Source organism: Larus michahellis, chromosome 8 (genome assembly GCF_964199755.1).
Source record: "Larus michahellis chromosome 8, bLarMic1.1, whole genome shotgun sequence".
NCBI lineage: Eukaryota > Metazoa > Chordata > Aves > Charadriiformes > Laridae > Larus > Larus michahellis.
Window position 1 is genome coordinate 26,048,334 of NC_133903.1, and position 11,793 is coordinate 26,060,126.

An 11,793-nucleotide genomic window follows, 5' to 3' on the forward strand; every position below is an offset into this window, starting at 1 on the left:
GAGTGGGCTGCTGGAAAGGGTGGTTGGCTGGTGGGTGTGCACTGGGCTGATTACTCAGCCCCTCGACTGGCAACAAAGCCCTCGCGTGCCCCACAAGCGCTTCGCCGCGGAGTCTACCTGCTTCCCGAGCCCGGCCGACGAGCGTGGTTTTGTGCGAGCACAGTCTGCCGCTGGGCTGGTCCCGCTGGTGTGCGTGCTGCCTCGGCGTGGGAGGAGCAGACGGGTGCCCTGAACTCGCAGCCGAGGGCGGAAGCTCTTTGGGGTTTGCTGTTGATGCTTGAGGCTTTCATAGAGTTGCAGCATCTGAGCTGGGTGTTCGCTGCCGGAGCGATGCAGGCGTATAAAGGCAGAGCTGGGTCTTCCCCCAGGGCTCAGTCTGGGACAGCCCCGGCAGTTTTTGGCTGCCACATGGAAGATCACACCAAGCACGTCCAGCCCATCCCGCTCCCGGCCATGCAGCGGAACTTGAACTATGTGTACCCCCAGATCTTTTGGGTGGACGGCTGTGCCAACACAAGTACTTCCTGCCCCCCGGCGCCCCCCGGCACTCCTTTCCCACCACCAGTGCCTGACCGGAGGAGAAAGCCAAGGGATAACAACAGGGAAAGGAGGAGCGTCGGCTTCCTGGTGATCTCCTTGCTGATCCTGCTGGCCCTCACTGGAGTGGGGCTGAGCATGTTTCAGATTTTCCACCTGGAGAAGCAACTGGCTGAACTTAGAGAGGTGAGGTCCACCTGGCTGGTCACAGGGGCTATGGGGGAGCAGGGCGGGGGGAAGAAAAACTTAAAATTGGGTCTGAGATGCTCAGGTGGTGCAAAACACCCCAAGGGGCAGGCTGGTGGCATTGAACTGTCTGCTACACCAGCGTAACTGGTTGCTTATTACTGTGGGGGGCTGCTCTATTGGTGACTGCTAGATCTGGATGTCTTCATGTTTCTGAGTGCTGCAAGGTCTCTCTCCCTGTAGATTTCTTAGTACTTTGCAGCTCCCCATGAGCACCCAGAATTAGTCACTCTCAAAGATAGTCTTTGGCTGCTTTAGATGATGCCCTTATGGTCTCACTCTGCTAAGACAGTGTGCTGCTCTTCTCTTTTTACAGTCCACCAGCACTGAACACATCCCTCCAGCTTTGGAGAAACTCATAGGTGAGTCGATGGAGGTTGAGGAGGAACTCCTTTGTGTCAGCGTGTGTTGAACGCTCCTGTCAAACTCTTCTGTCTCCTCCTCAGGGGGCAAAGGCAGGGTCGCAGCTCCATGCTCTGAAAGTGCTGATTTCACTTGCTTGGCTGGAAGAAGAGCTTTATCTCTAGGGTGTGGGGATGGGGTCCTGCACTCCACCTGCTGGGGTGCTTAGAGGTGTCAGCCACGGGTCCTGGGATGGCGCACGGGGTACTCTGCTGTCAATGTGAATTTCTGTCTGTCCTAATACATAGCAACAACATGGACAGAAGCAGGAGAACGGAGGTGGGCGCTGCACGTGTTACTTCTTTCTCTCCTTAATCTGTTAAGATTTTTGGGAGGATGCAGCGGGTTTCGTTTTCTTTGAGGGTGGGGGATTCACTCGCACCCTTGAGAGCGCAACCTTTTCCTAAATTCTTTTGGTACAAAGTCTCACCACAACCAAAGGTAGTTGAGAAAAGCCTGATGATATGTGGGTGGTTTTTTTTTCTTTTAGAAATGTCATTTCAGTGAAACTGAAACTTTCCACAAGAACCTGCCAATTTTTTTAAATTTCATCTAGGAAAAAACCAGAGAGTTTCAATCTGAATGGAAAAATTAAAAAAATCATATTTTGAACTTCCAAACTATTATTTTACTCTTACATTCCATGTTAATGTCATCAGTGAGGATATCCCTTTTTAAAGATGGCCAAGTCAGAAGGAAAGTTTCAGCTCCGTTGACAATTTTTTGCGGGATCTGGAAAGTGTTTTATTTTTCCCTTGAGGATTTTTGTTAGTAGGGAAAGTTAATTTCATTTCAAGTTTGTTCTAATAAGGGAGTGAGAGCAAAGTTGGAATTAGCAAAACTTTCTGGAAAGGGCAGTCCTGCTTCCCACGAACTCCCACATCAATAGATTTTGTAATCTTTTGCTTAGGGGAGCGGGAACCGTCACTTTAGGTGGATGCTCAGTGCTCTGATCACAAGCTGCTTTAGCAGTAGCTGAACAGAAGCCTTAAATAGTCCCCCTGAATTTCTTGAGGGGGGTGGATAAATAAAGCAAGACAGGGAAATAGCGTAAAAGAGAAGGGTAGAGGAGAGGAACATTTAATTGGCTTGAGAAAAGAAAAGGCCGTTTCTAAAATTTGAGAAGGTAATGCTTGGAAGTAGATGCTGAGAAGAAAGGAAGGATGGAGTGGGGTGGGATCCAAATACTGAGTCACTGTAACTGGCCCATCTCTCCAAGGGGTACTGAGCCCTCCAGGGAAGGCAGAGTTTTCCCAGCTGTGCTCTGCCTCTCTGAGGACAAGGTCTGCCTGGCCAGGATGGTGTGTAGGATGTCTCAAGTGTCTTCTCTGATCAGCAGAGATACTTGGTACTCAGCAGACAGAAGTCCACTGCCATGGGTACGTCTGCCCTCGGCAGTGCTGGACTGGAAGGTGGCAATAGAACAGGCTCATCTATGACAGGACATGAGCAGTCACCTTGGCATGGGCCAGAGATGCTGGGTAAAGGGGAAATATTGTCCCTCCCCTACACCCTGAGTGAGAGGCCTCTGCTTGAGCTCACCAAATGAGCCATTTTAAGGTGAAATCTCTCCTTGCTCTTTCCCCTTGCTTTTGATCACATCTGGATCCTTTACTGCAACTCTTCCTTTTTAACTCCTTTTCTTGCCCTGCGTTGTTTGCCCGAGCACCTCCCTTCGTCGCTGCGCTGAGCCGTGGTGCTTATGTGCCCTGTGCTGCTCTGAATCTGCCCCATTTCAGCTTTGTGGTTGGCTCCCTTCTGCTCTCTGGGCTGGTTTCTCCACGGAGGACATTGCTAATGTCTTCCCTATTTTTGTGCAGGGCAGAAGGAGCAGTCAATGAAAAAGGAAGCGAGGAAGGCGGCGCACTTAACAGGTATGTGCTCAGGGGCCAGCGAGATGTGGGAGCCGGGGATAGGGCAGACGTGGTTGGGGTTGAGAGGGTGGCACGGTTGTAGTTGTGAGGAGCTCACAACAGGCTTTCCTATTTTCCTTTGGTAACGTGTGCTCTGACAGCAGAAAGTTACCCCACGGCTAAAGTATTCCCCTCTTTTATGCTTTTCACTGAGGGCTCTGTTTTTTGGGGTTTGGTTTTTGGTTTGTACGCAGGATATGTGGGGCAGAAAGCTGTCAGAAGCAGCTGGCACTGAGCGAGGTGATGGTGAGAGCTCCCACCTGCGTGAGATCGAGCCAGACTTTCCATGCTGCAGACAAGGGCTTGAAGAACAGTCGACTTTTTGTGACATGAGGTGTGACTTGAGGAAAAAAACACACAACGGCTTGTACTTACCACACTGTTTCTCTTGTTTCGGCTTCCAGGGAACCCTGCCCAGCAGGACCTCCCTTTGGAGTGGGAACCCATCTCCGGCCATGCCTTCACCAATGGCATCCAGTACCGCGATCAAGGCCTGGTCATCAATGAGACTGGCCTGTACTTCGTGTACTCCAATGTGCTCTTCCGTGGCAGTGTCTGCAGCAGCCAGGTGTTGACCCATATCGTCTACAAGAAAAACCCCACCTCACCGGGGAGCTACGTGCTGATGGAGGACAAATGCATCAACTACTGTACGAGTCAGAAAACGTGGGCCCGGAAAAGCTACCTGGGGGCTTTATTCCAGCTCAGGAAGATGGACAGTTTGCATGTCAACGTCTCCAAAATTGCTCTGGTTAATTTTGAGGAATCCAAGACCTTCTTTGGCTTATTTAAGCTTTAAATGGAGCTGCTTAGAATGTGGCCAGCAGCCCTGCACACACACACTATGTGTACGTGAAGGGTGAGAGCTGCCTAAGTGGCAGTGGCCAAGCCAGGGTCTTGTACCATGAAGCCCACCAAGAAACCACTTTTTGGCCTTCAGCGAGAGAGGGCTCAAGCAACTGGTAAAGGCTTCAAAGCAGACCTCTGGGAAGCACCAGGGCTGTTCTGCATCAACCTGAAGAGAACGGCACAATTTCCCCCTCCAAAAAAACCCAACAAACTCAAAACGTAGTGCGCCGAAGATCCCATTGAAACTCACTACTTGCTACCTGAGAAGACGCTGGTGCCAGGGGCATGGTGTCACAGCCCTGGTGAGCTTGGGCCAGCAGGTGTGCAGGGACAGCTGGCAGGTGTGGAGGAGGCTCCTCGAGCCAGGCCTGCGGGTGTCTGAGCCGTGCCACGCCATGCCACAGGCAGTGATGTGCGAACAAGAAGCAAGGAGACCTCAGCTACCCGCCCCAAGCCATGGCCAGGCACATGCCTGGGCACAGGCACCGGCCCACGAGCTGGTGATATGTTTATTTTGCGTTAAGTTATCAACTGTTCCCATCCCTGAAAATGTCCCCCAGTCCCTTTATTTAACTCATCCTGACTGCCTTGCAAGGAATATGCCAGAAGCAGCAATGCCCTGAAAAGGGGGTCCTGACCCTGGAGAGAAACCACGACTGTGCCGTGGTTGTGGGGTTGGTGGGAAGGCCATGTGTTCTGCTGACAGGACCTGAACAACAAGGCGATGGAGGACAGTGGGGCCTGAGATGAAAGCAGCGTCTCCAATTCCCTTCCTGCCCTTTTGACACATCAAGGTCCCCCATGGAGACCTGGTCCTCCCACTCCCTGCATGGTGCAGGCGGGCGTGTGCTGGCCACCATCAACGATATGGCTTCAGCTGCCCCCGTTGTCATGGGATATTTTATGAGCAAAACACAGATGGTAAATAAAGGTATATTTTTGTAGTAATTGGCACTCTCTTCTCCTCATTTGGGGCCGCAGGCTTCTGCAATGGACAAAGCCCTGGAGGCGTCTGTGATCAGGGGCCAGCACCCTGCTCCTTCTCCAGCAGCATGGCAGAAATCTGGGAGCCTAACCCCACTTTGTTGTCTGCTTGGTGGGGTAGAGGGTCCCTGCCATGGAGGTTTGGGGCTCCAGCATTGAAACATCAGGATGTGGGGACCAGGGAGGTGTGGTGCGGGCAGCACAGACCAGGCATCCCAAACCCTCTTTGGCCATCAGGAAGGGAACTGATCTCAAAACACAGGCTTGAGCTTGAGTAGAGCCAGACACTTGCTGCTGAGCAGAAGTGCTGTTGTCCCTAAAGGTGTCGCGCTCCTACGTGTGCCCTCTGGCCCCAGCAGCACTTCCCACATGGCAGTCTGAAGGGCAAGGAAAGGAAGTGGCGTTTTGGTGTTAAAAAAACCACCACCCTTTGGCTTACTCTGGTATCTGGTCCATGGAACTCTTCGCCTGCACGGGTTAACCCTGGGGCTGTCTGCCAGATTTCCACCAGGCAGTGGCACGGTTTTCCACGTTTGTTTTTTTTTTGTGACTGTGGTGCATCATCATTTTTGCCTGTGGTCCGGGCTTCTTGCAGCTCTGATGTCTGTCACAGTGGCTCTTTGGGCAGCCTGCAGCATTTATTTCCTTTTCCACGGTGCTGCTCTCGGCTTGGTGGTGTGTGGCCTGTGGTTTGCTGCTGCTTGCTTCAGGGAAACCTATTTCTTCGAAACTTGCAAGTGGACTGGCTATTGGTGCCACCAGCATGAAGTGAATGCCGCACCTCCCTGCTCATACGGCTGTTGCTGCACTCAGATATTTCCACTGCATCTCTCAGGATGGAAAATGCCTCAGATGTCAAAGTTTAGGGACCTTTTTGCTTGATAAATGCTTTCTCACTGTCCCCACCCCCTCCTAGCATCAGAGGGGCAAACCACATAGCGCAGGGATGGAGGTGTTGTATCCAGGCCCGCCAGGAAAGGCTGGAAGTTGCCTACCCTCTTCCGATTGCTGTATGTCCTGTGTTGCTTTCCTAGGGATCGGGCATCCAAGTGGTGAGCGGGCATCTGTACGTACACATGCCTGCAAGCTTGCAGCTGTTTCTGTAGCAAAACTCGCTGAGCACATCGCACGCTTCCTTTCCTCACAGGCGAGGAGCTTGGAGAGAGCCAGGGCATTCGGTGCCCAGAGGAAAGGCAGGCTGAGGTTCTGCTCTCTGCTAGCACTGTGGTGGTGAAGGGCTGGAAAGCCCCCAAAGGTTTCTGTAAGGCAGCAGACAGGAACTCATCTGGACTTCCCCATCCCTGGAGGTGTTCAAGGCCAGGCTGGATGGGGCTTTGAGCTGCCTGGTCTAGTGGGAGGTGTCCCCGGGCAGGGGGTTGGAACTGGGTGATCTTTAAGGTCTCCTCCAACCCGAACCATTCTGTGATTCTACGACTGCGAATGTTGTCAGCTCTGGGGCAAGATGCGGCAGTTGCTATTGCTGCACATCAGGAGGAGGCTGTTCGGTTTGTTGTTTTGCTTTAAATCTGAAATGCTAAAGACAATGCAGACCCCCATGTTTTGGAGACAGTAGTGCAGTGGCATGGACATTCGTGTTATAGATAGTGCTGGGATTTCCTGAGGTGGACATGGCTGGCTTATCCTTAAAGCTAGGTGCTGCTAGGCTTGCGGCTGTGACTGTGTTGAGTCAGCGGCGCGGCTGCCAGTAAGACACGTTTCTGCGTCACCATCCCTTTCTCAAATATCACTCTAAACTGCCCAAAGTGAACCTGCTACTTAGTTTGTGGGCTCTAAATAAAGATTCAAAGTAGGGTTGTGACACGATTATACAATTTCAAACCACAAAGAGTAATTCATAGACTGCTTGTGCCACTAAAGTAATCTCTTTAGCTAATGAGCCGTTCATTTAGCGAAGCACTTATTGTTACCATTAAATACTTAATGAATATGTAATGCTGCCATTATTAACAGCTCTTGGACTATATTTAAAATTATTTAATAAAAATATTCACATTATTGAAGTTTGTTTTGAAATTATCAAGTATTTTGTTCCCTCCCCAGCAAGGGAAGGGTGTCTGCACTAGAAAGGATATCCCAGGTCTAGCAGCAGGGCTGGCCATTGTGATGTTTTTTTTCTGTCTTGAGGAAAATAAGTGACTTTTACCTGCAGGTCATGTATCCGGATTGCAGTGGTCTGAGCTGACCTCTCTTCTGATGGAGGAGGCTGGGCCACCTATGGAGGCACCCCAGGGTTTGGAGCACAAGGGCTCCAGAGAGACTTTCCTCTGTGGAGAACATGGCTGACAAGAAGTGACAAGCCCAGATCATCTCCTGATAAGAGTTTTTTAGTCTGCTCCCACTGGCTTGGGGTCTTCTGCGGTTCATGTCCCTTCTTCCTAGGCACAGGCATACCTTCCTACGGGATCCAGCCTGAGGGACATGGCCAGCACTGAGCCAGCAAGCGCCTTGCAGGCACGCAAACAGCTCTTGTGGTCAGCTGAACCTTTTTCCCAGGAGATGCCTGTCCCTTTGTGTGTGCAGCTGGTCAAGTCAGGGCTCTGCATGACATAGAAACATCTGTGCTGCTACGTGGCCAAGCACAGCGAGCTGCTTGATAGAGATATGGTCTCTTTTGTGGTTGATGCGTATCAAATGCTGCATCCTATTTACCTACCCCAGTGGAGGAGAGGGGAGGGAAGCATTCTAGGTCTTAAAATCCTTGGGTAGGCTCCATGTGTACAGTGATCAAGGTGGCAGAAGGGACTGCATTATAGAAAGGACTGTATGGATAGGGTCACTGTTGCTTCTACAGCAAAAGCGCAGTGGAAGCAAAGGGCCGCCCAGTGAGCTCTGAGAGACGGAGTAGAAGCAGAGAGTGAGGCAGGATGAGCAATGAGCAGGGCTGGCGTGCAAGGGGTGCTGTTTCTCTCAGACCCATGGAGAGCCCTGCCAGCGCCTGCTGCAGCTCTGCTTTCCTCAGTGGAGAAATCCCAGTCAGGGAGGGAGGAATACCCCCTGGACATCTATGGCCAACACCCCTCATATCAACACTGCATATTGCATCCATGCCTCCTGGCTCTTTACCGGTCCATGGTCAGTCGTGTCGGGGAGGAAGGTGAGTGGTGCACAGCAAAGGCCTGAAGGTACCTGTAATGCGAAGGTGAGTGGTGCACAGCAAAGGCCTGAAGGTACCTGTAATGCAAAAGCAGAAGGAGCAGTTGCTGAACTCCAGCTGATCCCCAGCGTGTGCTGAGGCATCAGGGTGTCAGAGGCAAGAAACGGAGCCACAACGTGGACTGGCTCTCAGCAGGCTCGCTGGGATACACATCTTGGCTCAGAAACCTCACAGCTCAGTTGTAGTTAGCTGGAACTGTCACTGCTGAGACGCGTTATATGTGATGGTTTCTGTAGCCCTCCCAGGGTGAAGAGAGAGCGTGAGTAAGAAGGGAAGAAATGATATGTCTGAAGCCACTCAAATCCTGTGAGTTCAGGCAGCAACCTTCTATTTGATCTGACAAGTTCCGTTGTTGCTTTGGTTGCTTTTTGGAGGGTTGATTTTTTTTTTTTTGTTTGTTTGCTTATTCATTTACCTGAAGTCAGCCTTGGGCTTTCTAAGTTTCTATTACGATATCTTGTGGGTTTACTTCTTCCAGCCCATGGAGCTGTAAAAACTCGGCCAAATTTTACCAGGTTGGAAAGGAGCATTGTCTAGTGGTTCGAGAGGGGAGAAAAAGGGAAGGGAGGTAAACTTAAATATTGCTATTATTTTTCTAGGACACTGACATGTGCGCATATTACATCATGGTTTCTAAAGTGTAATTTTAGGCATGACTAAGTGACTGAGGTTTAACGTGAAAGAGAGGATGAGGTGAGTAAAGAGAGAGGAGGAGTTCTGATGCAAGGTGAGGTAAGTTGCATGTGAATTTCTTGTTGATTTTAATTAAAAAAAAAAAAAGAGAGAGAAGAAAAACTTGACAACGTGTTGCTGACTCATCTCTCAGGGTAACACGGAGAGTCAAATGTTCCGTTCCCTGCACATGACCGAAGCCCTGACACAGGAGATGTGGGACTGCAGGCTGTGGTGCCCTGCAGGAGACTGCTGTCAGCGTCTGCAACGGTGTCTTCTGCCAGACAGACGTGTGAAGAGATGCTGAGTACCCTGGCCCTGTGGTGTGACCAGCAATTCTGCTTTTGATCCCAGTAGTAGGCACTGCTCTGGCTCGTTACCCCTGCCAGGACGCTGCCAGTCCTGTGAACAGGCATGTAAGGCTTTCTGGTGTGAAGACTCAAGGTTTTTTGAAAATAAGCTGCTCTTTCCTCTGGGTAGCAAAGAGACAAAAAGCTCTAGGTGGAACAGCAAACCCCAATGCGCTTTCCTCTGCCTCAGTTGGCTCACCGTTCCTCAGCACACTCTGTAGGACTCAGCCCTCTCTACAGAGAATCAGCTTCTCTTGCCCACTTACAAACCATCATAGAGATTTAAAATCTCTCTCTCTCTCTTTTTCCCTTACTCCGCAACCAATTTCCTTCAGCAGCAGTTGAAAAATCTCCTTGCCCAGTTTCCTTTTGTTGTTAGGTATTCCTCTGGTTCCCCTTTGTCCGGTCATTCTCGGGGAGTGAAAGCCGGCCGATCAGCTAATTCCCTGGGACGTTCATCTTGGAAACCTGCACTGGCCAGGGGAGTAGCTGGCCTTTTAAGCCATTTGAGCGACTATCAAAACTGGACTGTGTGCTCTCGTGAGCCCTGTGTTGGGGATGTGCATTTCTTCTGGTGTTGCTGATGAGGTTTATGTCAACACGGAGGAAAAAGATTTCAGAAAAAGGCATTGGAGAGGGAGATTTCTCTCTCCTAATTGAAACAGTCTACAAACTAGTTGTTCATGCTGGGGGTGTGATGCACATGAAGTTCCTTAAGCAGGGTGCGATCTGATTATGGCTGGTGTAATTCTCAGCTATCATGAGGTGAACCAAAAAAATGGTATAAGCTGCCTAGTCTCAGCGCAGGCTCCGAAGGACGTGCTGACCGAGTGGCTCACTAGCATTCTCTGCATCCCCGCTCCCCGCTAAGGTTTCTGCATGGAGAACGGGTATCCAAGATTTGGCTTTCATTAACGTCCTGAAAGAGGAACTCCAAACAATACGCAATAATAAATAAGCAGCCTGAGTGTGCTGTTGCAGCCTTTGTGATTGTTCTTTGCTGACGTGGTCTGAAATTGGTACTGTGCGTCCCAGCCATCGAGCGGTCCTGCCAGGCTGGGTGCGGCTGTGCGTGTGCGCTGCTTTGCTGCTGAGAGCTAATTTTAAGGGTTGGACGTGGCAGGGAGTTGTTCTTGCTCAGCCAGCTACTGTCTGTTAGCAGAGCTGTGGCCATAGCAAACACGACTGTTTGGGGTTTTTTTGTCAGAGCCTTTGAAGTTTGGGGGTGGAGGGGCGTTCCTGCCTCCTGCTTGCAGCTGCGCCTGCTTGTTTATCTGAGCTGCCAAGGACTGGAGTGAGGAGTCTTGCGAGGGCTCCTCTGCCGCCCTGGTGTGTCAGTTTGCAGCGAGGGTAAGGGAATGACCGTTTTGAAGGTTTGCTCGAAACTCCCCACTCGCATCCTGTGGAGACCCTGCATGCTGGCTGGAGGATGTGACTCAGGCAAGGCTACCGAAGGAGAGAAGATAGTAATTTCTTCATCAAGCTCAAACCACCCTTAGGTACTGTCTCCCTGCCCTTGAAGTGCTTATTTTGTCATTGTATGCATTTTATTCTGCACAGGGCGGAGTTTCAAGACATGGTGTGATCCATCTGTCAGACTATGGGTCCACATAGTCACTGAGTCTAGTGCCCTCCCAGCCACAGAATAAAGATGTCTCAGACCTGGCAGGGACTGTCTACGCGCAGTTACAAGGGAAGTACCAGTGCGATGCACGGGGCCTTGAGGCGTGTGACTTCCATTTTGATGCTAACGTAACTTGCTGCTCTGAAGTGGTCCCCACTCCCAGGGCGCACATAGGATGGAAAAGATACAGCAACGGTTTCCCAGCCTAGGATACAAGCCCAGGGGGGCCTATCCTCACTGCCTCCCCCGACGTGTATCAGTGCAATGACGGCTAGTGGCATTGAGTCTGCTTAGGATGCCAAGGAAAACCATGCTGCAGAACTCCCCCTCACTTCCTTATGTGCTAGAAAATGTCATTAGAAAGGCTTATAGGTGGAGGCTGTAGCAGAAGGCCTCTTGTGGGTCTTGCAATTTCTGTGGGTTTTGTAATTTCTACTTTGTTAGCTAACCAGACAGGCTGAGGAGAGAAACAGAAAGCATGAGAGAACCTGAAAATGGGCTTGGGACCTTGCACTGAGGGGCAGGGGCAAGCCTGTCCTGGCAGGGAACAGGGTATCAGCAGCACCCATCCCTGCTGGCACCAGGCTCTTTGCCGAGGCCTGGTGGTGGCCAGAGGTGGCACCAGGCGCTGGGAGCTTCTGTCTCCATGCGCTGATTCCTCTCTCCTGCGGTACCCTGGCCTGAAAGGTCTAACCACTATTTCAGCCGGAATTGTTCCTCCCACCACCGTCCTTCATCTTCACGCAGACAAATTAAACAAGTAAGCAAAAATTCAGCCCTGCTGCTGGAGGGAGGTGGAAGATACACTGAGGGGATGAAGTAAGAGAACATGGGGGCATGGCGATGGACTTCAAGGCTGCCATGCTCAAGACTGGTGGTTGGAACTGTTGAGGCTGAATGCAGAGCACACCAAAAGATGTACAACCACTGAATTCTTTAAAAAAAAAACCAAAACCCTGAAATTGGCACTTGGTAGCAGTGCTTTCGTTTCTCTGTGTTTCAGCTCATTGCCTGTAAACCATGCTCAGCACCTAACTTTAT

At 50.9% G+C, this 11,793-nt stretch overlaps 1 protein-coding gene across 1 annotated transcript; it reads left to right on the forward strand.

Moving 5' to 3' along the window:
* Positions 1-242: 242 nt before the first annotated feature.
* On the forward strand, positions 243-4,893 carry FASLG (Fas ligand). Its single transcript, XM_074597694.1, has 4 exons — positions 243-723; positions 1,100-1,145; positions 3,006-3,059; positions 3,503-4,893. The coding sequence occupies exons 1-4, from the start codon at positions 274-276 to the stop codon at positions 3,895-3,897; spliced, it is 945 nt and encodes a 314-aa protein (XP_074453795.1). The 5' UTR covers positions 243-273; the 3' UTR covers positions 3,898-4,893.
* The last annotated feature ends 6,900 nt before the right edge of the window (positions 4,894-11,793 follow it).

What these genes read in the sequence shown, in the direction of transcription:
- FASLG (XM_074597694.1), top strand. Translation starts at nt 274, where the DNA reads ATGCTTGAGGCTTTCATAGAGTTGCAGCATCTGAGCTGGGTGTTCGCT. An exon ending in AGCTTTGGAGAAACTCATAG is followed by an intron (nt 1,146 to 3,005) that starts GTGAGTCGATGG and finishes ATTTTTGTGCAG; the next exon opens with GGCAGAAGGAGCAGTCAATG. An exon ending in GAAGGCGGCGCACTTAACAG is followed by an intron (nt 3,060 to 3,502) that starts GTATGTGCTCAG and finishes TTCGGCTTCCAG; the next exon opens with GGAACCCTGCCCAGCAGGAC.